We start from the raw sequence: 9,996 nt of genomic DNA, 5'->3' as shown, positions 1-9,996 counted from the left end.
AGCATTAAAAAGTTTTGGGACTTTTTTCTTTTTTTTGGACCAGAAAGGAAGGAATGCCTCTGACTAGCCTCATTTTCTTCAGAACGCAGTACTTTTAATGCTGTAATCCTGCCTTTTTTTTCCCCAAAAGGGTGGTGTTTTGAAAGCAGAATGGTTTTTCTGTGTTATTAGCATTTTGTGCCTTGGCTAGTAAGTTTTCAATAGCATTACTGTCCTGTTTCTATTCCAGTGAGCTGGTTTATGTGCTCGTGTATAACTTTTCATGTGTGGGGACTGGTAAATGAACTACATACTCATTTCATTAAGAAATGCTGATAAATGCATCTTCTTTTTCCTACCCAGTATGATGAATTAGTTCCTGCATCCCTGACAACCAAATATGGAGGGTTTTATATCAACACTGGTACACTGCAGTTCCGCCAGGCATCTGACTCAGAGGATGAAGACTTTGCAGAAGACAAAAAGCATAGGCCACCTAAAGTGAGTGATCTTTATTATGCTTTTTATACAGAACTTATAGCTAGGTGGACATTGAAAAATATTTGATGTGCTTAGAATGGCTCAGATAAAGAGGCTGAAAGCAGAATGATGTGCAGCCCTGTTCTACTGCATTTTCTGTTTTGTGGCTCATGTATTATCATTTGGGAAATCACTCGGGATATCCACAGGCTGTCCGGTCTAGTAAGAGTAACCATCTGTTCAGGCAAGCTAACAAGTTGTGTCCATCCATCTTGAAGTGACAGATGATTCAGTAATTTCATAACAATTTCATTATGAGATGAGGACTTAAATTCTGTAGCACTGCTTTTATGATTTTGCACAAAGCTTGTGTGATTTGAAGTTGTTCCTGATATTCAAATAACACTTAAAGTATCTGTTAAAATAAACTCAGCATATAACTACATTAAAAAGTCTTTCCAATAAACTCAGCATATAACTACATTAAAAAGTATATATATAGTCTTTCCCAAACAGCATGCTATTCAATGTGCTTTGACAAAATATGATCAATGCAAATAATTGCTTGCATATGACATTCACAACTTCCATACCATTGCAGAAACTTCCTGCTTTCTGATGTCCTTTCCTGATCTATAATTCTTTAAATTTAACATAGTTTTAAGGGTTCTTGTATGGGATCTGGCTGGAATGGAGTTAACTTCCTTCACAGCAGCCCTTTGGTGCTGTGATTTGGATTTGTGACTGAAATAGTGCTGATAGCACACCAAAGTTTCTCTGTTGCTGTATAACGTTTGCATAGCGTGAAGGTTTTTTTTCCCCCCTACCCCGCACAAGCAGGTAAGCTAAGGATCAGCAAGAACCTGGGAGGTGAGACAGCTGATGAATTTGCCAAAAAAGATATTTCATACTTTGCAACTTCATATTCAGCAATGAAACTGTGGTAGCAGAAGACGATGGGGGGATTCAGTCTTCGAAGGTGGCCATTGCTTATAGTGTCTGGGTGTCAGTCTGTATGTGCCTTGAAGTATTGTTCTTATTGAAAGCTCTAAATTCAGTAACTGTTTAAAAATGATAAACGATTGAGATTTGTCACTAAGTGCAGCTGCCGCTTGGAATCCAGTGGTAGTGTTTGCCTTTACAAACATTGAGATTTTTCCTGGCCCTTGATTGAAAAGTGTAAGGAAAACGAAAGGTGGTGGTTTTTTTTCAGTGAAGCCCTTTAATTGGGGCGGAAGAATCATTGTCCTCTATTTGATCTCTTTAGATAGCAAAGTTAAAAGAAAGTGAAGATCGTGGAATGAAGAAGCGCAAGCGGAAAGATGAAGGGACGGAAAAGGAGAAGAAGCCTCGGAAAATGAAAGTTCCTAAGCAGTTGGGGTAGGTTTCTTTCTTTAAATGAATCCTTGACTTGTATGTGATTTCAAGATTGCATGCTATAGCAAGATTATCTCAGCTGTTCAGAATATTGTATTTTTAAACTATAATTAATAGCTTTTGAATATGTTTGTATATAATATACGTTTGTATAAATAAGTCCTGCAAGCTAATCTTTGTCCGTTAAAATTTTGAACAAGGAGTAATAAAACAGGGAAAGACAAATTACAGAAAAGAAATTTTGAGTCTGAATAGCAATATCCATCATTGTTCTACCAAAGTATTTTACAGCATTAAGAGTTACATCTTCTAATGAAAAAATATTTTCTTCCTATCCCTTGGTTTCTAATCTGGAAACCTGTAAACATAGCTTAATTATTGTATATGTCTTGCTAACTTTGTGTGCTTTCCTGAGTTCTGAAGCTAGCATGGAAGGATTAAGGTGGTGGGTTTTTTAATTGGCTTCTAGAAAACTGTTGAGTGAAAGTTGTCTTATGAATATTCAAGATGGTATTGAAAATTTACTGATGATGATTTTCATCAAGGTGATGAATTGGCAGAAAATGCTTAGTTGAAGTAGCATATGGATGTTGAGCCTGCATGTCAAAATTCTTAGCAATGAAGAGAGTTTCTTTTAAATGTACATGGTGTCTCTAAATTTAAAGTGACCTGCCACCATTCAGGAGTCCAAGAGGCAAGTTTTTTAGTAGCATAGATCAGTCATGAGTTATACAACTGTGGCTAGTTCTCTGTAATTGATAAGTTAAAAGCAAATAACCTTTGTCTTCATGTGTACAAAACTTAGCAAAACAAATCAGTTGGAGAGCATGAAATCAAATAACCAGCAAAGGTTTATGGTAGCTGACAGAATAGTCTGAAGATAGAAGGACAAAGCATTTGCTTCTTCCCCCTGATAATTGCATTAAACTTCCAGACTTTTGTTAAAGCTTACAAAGGCCTCAAAAGTCACATACATTCTAATGAAAGATTTCTTTCCTCTACAGAGCTATGGCCTTAAATTCACACAAATCTGAAAAGAAGAAAAAGAAACTGTTTAAAGACTCGCTCTCTCTGGCTGCCATGATCCGTAAATTTCAAAAGGAGAAGGAAGCCATGAGGAAGAAGGAATCTAGTCCAAAACCTCCAGTGACTGTTGCAACCTCTACCCCTAGTAAAATTCCTTCCTCCTCTCTCAGTGCAGGAAATGATATCTCTGACTTGAATCTTAGGATCAATGATCCTGTCCTCTCCATTTTTGGTAGCACAAATGAACCTGAGCTCCTGCCAGAAGCTGAAAGTACCCTGGAGATGCTGGGGGACATTGACTTTGACAAGTTGCTTGATGGCACTTCTGATGGCAGCCCGGTATCTGAGCTGTCAGGAGAAAATGGAAATGTCACTCAGGCAACCTACACCTCTCAGGTCATGACACCCAAGCAGGTGCCCGCCCTCCCAGAAGGTCTGCCAATGCTACTTGAAAAGCGCATTGGAGACCTTAGAACAGTAAGTATCAATTCATTGTTAAGGGATTGCATTCAAGAATCTGAGAGAACAAGGAAGAATAATTAGGGCCTAAGTGGTCATCCCTGAATTGCTGGGTGAAACTCTAAAAAATGCAGAATTGATCTTAATGTCAGTCTTCATGGCTGTATTTATACTCAGGTGAAAATGGGCACAGAGAAGATGCAGGTCAATTATTAAAGCAGGGCTTGTTTCACAGTGGAGGCAAGGTTTTCTAAATCTTCTGTGTATAGTAACTTGTAATGTTTGTTGTTTTTTTTCCATAATAGAAATATTAGTGTTACTTCCACTTGAATTGTTAGCTGGTGAAATGGGTGGATGTTTTCTTGCTTTGGAGCAGGAAACCTGAAAAATGGCTGCAGCTTACAAATCGAAGTCTTGAAATTTTGGCTTTGTAACATAAATGCTAACTTGCCAGTTTAAAAAAAAAAAACCAACCACAACCCAAAACCCTGCAACACAGCAACAACAAAAAAACACCACCCAACTAGAAGAACCATGAAACTACAAAAAAAAAAACCCACCACCAAAACAGCAACCAAAACATAAAACAGTATTTCCTTTTGGAAGGTTAGAATGGAGTCCAAACTTGTGAAAAATACTAATTAAAAGTATTAAATCCACAGGTTACAAACATCCCAATAGCCTATTGCAAGAGATCAGAGGTATTAAAGTATTATGTGATTCTTGTTTCAGTTCTGGATGTTATCTTAAGTTGAGAATGAAATTGTTGTTTAGTTGTCCAGATTCTGATATTAAAGATTTCCTTACTCAGAGTTAGTTTTGAAAGAGCAGTTCAAGTTATTACCTTTTGGGGGAGAAAAAAGAAAAACCAAAAAACCCCAGTAGAAAGCTTGCTTTCCTAGGGGTTAGAGTAATGATAGAATATAACGTTTGTCATACCTGTATGTAAATGTATTAGTGTTCTTAGTTATTTTTAAATGTAACAAGCTAAATACAGCTAAGGGATTAATATTTACTAATGTGAGAGAAATGATTTTGTCTACCTTTGAATATTTAGGTTAATTTTGCTATGAATCAACAATAAGCTTCTAGTAAAACTGCAGAAGAGCTGAATTAGGCTAAAACTCAGGAAGTGTTAGTGGCCTGCCCCAAATTCATGCTACTTCCTGCTATAACAAGCCCCACCCAGTCAGAAGAAAGCTTTAATTCAGTGGCTCTTGGGAACCTAACTGTTCTATCTTCTGCTTTTGATAATGTCTTCTGGAAGTTTCGTGCTGGCTGAGCAGAGTAAGTCTACCTGTGCACTTGGGGAAAACTAGACACTGTGTGGACTTGAAGATTGCACTTCCTTTACCTTCTGCAAATTGCAATCAACTGACACATTATCAGTGGGGGAAAACATATTCTAAGAAGCAGGGAAAAAAAAATAGGTTTTGTCAAATAATCACCAAGCTCACAGTGTTTGTGCTCTTTAGTGCAAAGAAAGCTAAGAAGTGTATAAAGCTGTAGGAAAAAAAGCCTATGATCCATGAATGGAGTATGATATATCTAGATGTAAAAAAAAATAAAAATATCAGAAAGCCACTTACTAAATATAATAAAACCTTCCTGATTTCCTCTTGTGAATTAATGTCTTCTAGTTCGGTAAGTGAGCAATTCTAAACTACCATGATAGCAGACAATACTGTTCACAGGCAGAAAAGTAATAAAATGGCCTTTTTGTGTTGTGAAGGTAACCATCAAGATAATCTGTCTATGGAAAAAAAACACCACCACAATTCAGGGGTAGCAGTGCAGTTTTTGAATCTGTCAATGTTGCTCTCTTCAAAAGCCAGAACCACTGTTCAGCATGGTAGTATAACGCTGAAATCGCCTTTCACGTTCTACCAGGGACTGAAATAAGTGTCAAAGTACATTTTTCCTTCCACTTTAAATAAACCAGAAGATGATAACAATCCTTGTGTTAATTATGCTTAAAGATACTAGATTTAAGACATTCAAACTTTCTGTAGGTTTTTGTATCCTAGCACTTGTAAACATCTGTAACCTTTCTTATTTTTTTTTACCAGGACAAATGCTTCAATATTCTTAAACAGATAGTACCATCCCCTCAGCAGCTGAATTTACAGTAGAAAGTAGTGAGCAGAATGCAGTCCTCATAGGAACTTAAACTCTGGTATCAATGTTCATGACTAAAGCAGTAAAGCATTCAGACAATGGCCTACCTTATGGTTTCTGGTAGAGTATCAGATGCCTCTTTCCCTGTGCAGTGTAGAGTTTGCAATTCCAGAACATATTTTAATTTCAAACTTAAATGGGTCAGTTAAAAAGACCAAGAACAGTAAGTATTCCATAGTAATAAAGGAATTTTATCAAGTTAACACTTCCATTTATTTCTAGGTTTTAGCTATGTTGTCACAAGTCAATACATTTTTTTTTAAAAGGCAGAATTGGATTTTAAATTTATTTGAATATTCAGCCTTGTAGCATGTTGGCTGCCTCTAACATTTGTCAGTCACTATAATGATACCACTCTTGCCTGCTTTTCTGCATTCATATCCTTTTCCAGCTCCTTTAGACATTTGCTGTTTGGTCTCAGTGCTAGAGTACAAGATAACAATAAGCCTCTAAAAGTGGGTTGTTTTTTTTTCCTTTTCTGTAAATCTGCAGAGTGGATGTACAGGAGAGATCTTACTGACTTTTATAGAATGGTGTGGCCATTTCGCATTCTCCTACAAGGTGTCATTGTTTGTGAAAATAAGAATCTAGTTAAGGACAAAGATCAAGGGATTCCGCATGGGAATTCCTGTGAGATCAGTAAATGAAAGGAAGTATGTATAGGAATAAGGCTGTCTTTTTCTTTTCTTTTTTTTTTTTTCCCCCCACCCCAGACAGACTCAGAAAAAGACCAGACAAAAATGCTAGAGATAGTCTAAAGATGGTGAGAATGCTGGGCAGCACTAGAAAAGAGGGATGAGGTATTGCTCTAGTATACATAATCCCTTTATAGAAATTGTATTGAAGGGTTGAGATGGATCTAAAAAGGCTGGGAAGCTCTAACTGGATGAGGCACATAAGGGGTAGAAAAGGAGCCTTTCATAAATTGAGAGTAGAAATGCATTGATGCCCTTGCCTGCTTGACTTGTAAAGCAATGCCCCTCTTTTTAAAGCAAACAGTGGTGGAATGTTACTGGTGGTGAGATAATAAAACATCTCCATTTTATTTCTTCATAGTTACTGAAAAGATGAATGTTAATATCAGTGATCCAGGCAGATTCTAAATAGAATGATTGTTTGCCCTCAAGCAAGCCATATTTGAGTACAGTAACAATCAGCTGAAAGTAGTTTGGGTTTGTATATTTTTTCCAAGTAATACTGTTCTCTGGAAAATTAGAATGTGGTATAGCTGTAAAAGTAAAGATGCAAAGGTTGTTGGGATAAAATGCTCTATGAACTCTTGGATACCTTCTATTTCTGTATTTTCAGGCCGCCAAGATGTTTGATGAAGAAGGCAGGAAGAAGTTTTTCACGCAAGACATGAATAATATTTTGCTGGAGTAAGTGCTTATCTGTACAACCTTCCCTTTTTGGAAAGGGGGTGAAAGGAAAAGTACAGAAGAGGAAATATTATTGAGGTTGTTCCAACAAAGCCCTTAAAAGTCAATGAAGGTAGATCAGTCTAAGCTAGTTATTGGCTAAAGAGATTCATATATGAATACAATTCCTGTCATGACTGTCTGTCTTTATCCAGTGTAAACTGTTTTGTAGTGCCCTGTGTCCTTGACTTCATGTGTAAAATTCAGCAAAACTGCCATTATTTCTTTCTGTCCCCCACTTTCATAACTCAAAACACCTTGAGCTTTCATGAAGGAAAATGCCAGCTCTTTTTACTCTGTGATCCTTCAACTAAGTGTTTTAATATAGAAGGTTCTATGTTCACATTCTAAGAAACAAAAAGTAATCTGTAGAAGACCGCAGCAGTTAACAGTTGTGTCAAGATTGATGTGCAATGGTGGGAGTAAATTAAATTTGAATGACAGTATTCAATGTTGCTGGAGAACTATGTATATGAATGGTTTCTTGCCATTGATTTAAGACTTCTTCCTTTTGTAAAAAAGTTCATCTGAAAATGTCCCAAGCTGCTATTTTCAGTATGCATAGATAGAATATGTTATGCATACAAAGCTTCCTTAGGTTTTTGTTCAGTTGTCATCTTCATCTTGGAGTGCCTCACTGGCTGACTGTCTCTTGTTTGTTTGTCAGTATTGAGCTACAGTTACAGGAGATAAATCCTGCCATCCGCAACGGAGTGTACTCTCACCTTGAGGCTTTTGTGCCATGCAATAAGGACACACTGATAAAGCGTCTGAAGAAGTTACACCTCAATGTGCAGGTAATGATGGGGGAGATTAGCTCCAACATGACTCAATTATGTAATAGTAATGAGGACAGGGTGCAGAAGAGTACAGCAACAGTCACACAGTCTCCAATGAAGCAAAAGGTTTTGGATCAGTTGCTAGATCAGCTTAAAAGCTTTCTTCTGTGTACCTGCTATTGTCAGTACTTTAGGAACAAATATTTTAAGTGCTTCCCACCCTTTATCTGAGAATGAAGTGCTTTCACCTTGAAAGCTGGGGAACAGGGTACATATCAAAGTAGCAGAACTAGAAAGCCCCAATAATGATGGCTATGACAGGCTAAAATAAAATAATTACTATTGCCTTTACTTTTGTGTCAAGAAAAAAGAAAGGTTAGATGGACAATAGATTACCCAGCCTGCCCCGTTAGTGCAAATTTTCCTTTGTGGCTAGGTCTTAGAAATACTTCAGCACTTGTTCTTCTCTTAAAGAATGTTTTCCTATTGAATAGAGAAGTTGTCTGTAATCTGAAGTATCCTGATCCAATTCTTTAGATGAAATAGGACTAAATCTTGCAGAGGATCTGAGGATCATGAATGCAGAGATCAAAACTTGCTAAGGTGGCAAACATTCATATGCTGTTTCTAAGCAGTAAGATATAATAGCACATAATATTCTAGTTCTTCTCAATAAGCAGTTATGATTAAGAATGTAAAGTAAGATGATGTAGGAAGAGAATTTAAAACATGTAGGGAAGTATATAGTATATTACTTTATTGTTTGAAGTTCTTAATATCTGGAGACAATTCTAAATACGTAATCCTTACCTGAGGTACATAAATTGCATATCATCACAATCTGTTTTTCAGATAATTTAATACATATTTTGTTCATTACCTACAATGTTTTTATACCACAGTTTTTGGAGACTTGATTAATGGAATACTTATTTGTAAATGTTGAGATACTTATTGGTCAAGTCATCTTGCTTTTTCCCTTGTGTTTTCATCCCTTCCCTATTTTGATTATAAAACAATATTTAATGAGATCATGCCATAATGTTTTGGGATATCCCTGGTATGTTTTCTTGGGACTATCTTTCATTTTTCCAGGTCTCAAGACCATGTTGTATGAGAAATTTCAAGTATGTGCATTTCTGTAGTGCTGTTGCACCTAACAGAATTCAAGCACCATGTAGGAAATTACTGTTGTGGTCAATAGTTACTACTAGGAATATCGTGTCAGGAGTGAGTGGGAAATAATTTTTGTGAAACAATCTGAAACACTCTTTATGTTGCATCTAATAAGTACTGCTTTGGTGGTTCTTTTTTCACAGGATGACCGCTTGAGAGAACCACTGCAAAAGCTGAAACTGGCTGTCAGTAACGTCATGCCTGAACAGTTATGCAAGTATCAAGAGGACTGTCAGGCCCGCAACCAAGCCAAGAATGCCAAGTAGGTATTTCTGGAGTCTGTGCATGCCCATTCTAGAGTCCTGCTGGAAGCCTGTCTCCATGTTGTTCATTCCCTGAGCTCAGCAAAGTACTTAGCTCCAGTTTACAGGTGTCTGTAAGTTTTGAATTGCAAAAGCTCTTAGCTTTGTGTAAGTGATGTTGTCACTTAACTATAGAAGGAAATTCCACTAACTGAATGAAATAGGTCTTGAGAGAAAGAATTATAAAGTGGGAGAAGGATAGTGGAGATTCTCAAAATGTAGATTAATGGAGGAGGATGGTGTGTTCAGGTTCTTGATACGTTTTGTCCTTATTCATTGTAATTTTTTCCCTCATAGTTAACTAATTTTAGACTTGGAGAAGCATTAATAGGTTGATAAGCATCCTGCCATTTCCCAGTAGAGGCACTAGAGGAATAGCTTATTCATAGATGAAATGCTTATAGTCAGCATCCTTGATAGTCTCCATACAGTGTGTCCTTTTAACTTGTCTGAGGGCCACGAAGCCGTGGGGAGAGGAAGATTAACTCTTCACCCTTTCAGAAATGATATACCAAGAATTGGAAGACAGGTCCTCTTTTTTTTCCTAATACCTAAAACAACATTCCTTTCTCAAGGAAACATTTGCATACCTATAAAGAAAACAATTGTTCTAACTGTAGATTGCAAGCGGAAGATGAACGAGAGAAAAATGGATCAGAGGAAGATGATGATGAGAAACCTGGAAAGAGGGTTGTGGGACCTAGAAAGAAGTTTCATTGGGATGATACAGTGAGGTGAGACAAAATTACCTTTTCCACCTAGAATTTTCACTGACTTCATAAAGGGATCTGCAAGGGGATGTTTGCTTTATTGCACGTGATA

General features: G+C 37.0%; 1 protein-coding gene across 1 annotated transcript in view; it reads left to right on the top strand.

Annotated features, from left to right (window-relative positions):
• Positions 1-9,996, top strand: part of UBN2 (ubinuclein 2) — a 39,661-nt gene that overhangs the window by 15,583 nt on the left and 14,082 nt on the right. The window contains exons 3-9 of the mRNA XM_014963786.1: positions 343-480; positions 1,727-1,839; positions 2,841-3,339; positions 6,808-6,878; positions 7,585-7,714; positions 9,016-9,134; positions 9,795-9,908. Of these exons, the coding sequence (XP_014819272.1) occupies positions 343-480; positions 1,727-1,839; positions 2,841-3,339; positions 6,808-6,878; positions 7,585-7,714; positions 9,016-9,134; positions 9,795-9,908 (1,184 nt within the window). The remainder of the gene's footprint in view (positions 1-342; positions 481-1,726; positions 1,840-2,840; positions 3,340-6,807; positions 6,879-7,584; positions 7,715-9,015; positions 9,135-9,794; positions 9,909-9,996) is intronic.

The sequence above is a fragment of the Calidris pugnax genome, unplaced genomic scaffold, assembly GCF_001431845.1.
Source record: "Calidris pugnax isolate Ruff unplaced genomic scaffold, ASM143184v1 scaffold44, whole genome shotgun sequence".
In the NCBI taxonomy this organism is placed as follows: domain Eukaryota; kingdom Metazoa; phylum Chordata; class Aves; order Charadriiformes; family Scolopacidae; genus Calidris; species Calidris pugnax.
Note: the sequence above shows the minus strand (reverse complement) of the source record. Positions and strands in the feature narration are given on the sequence as shown.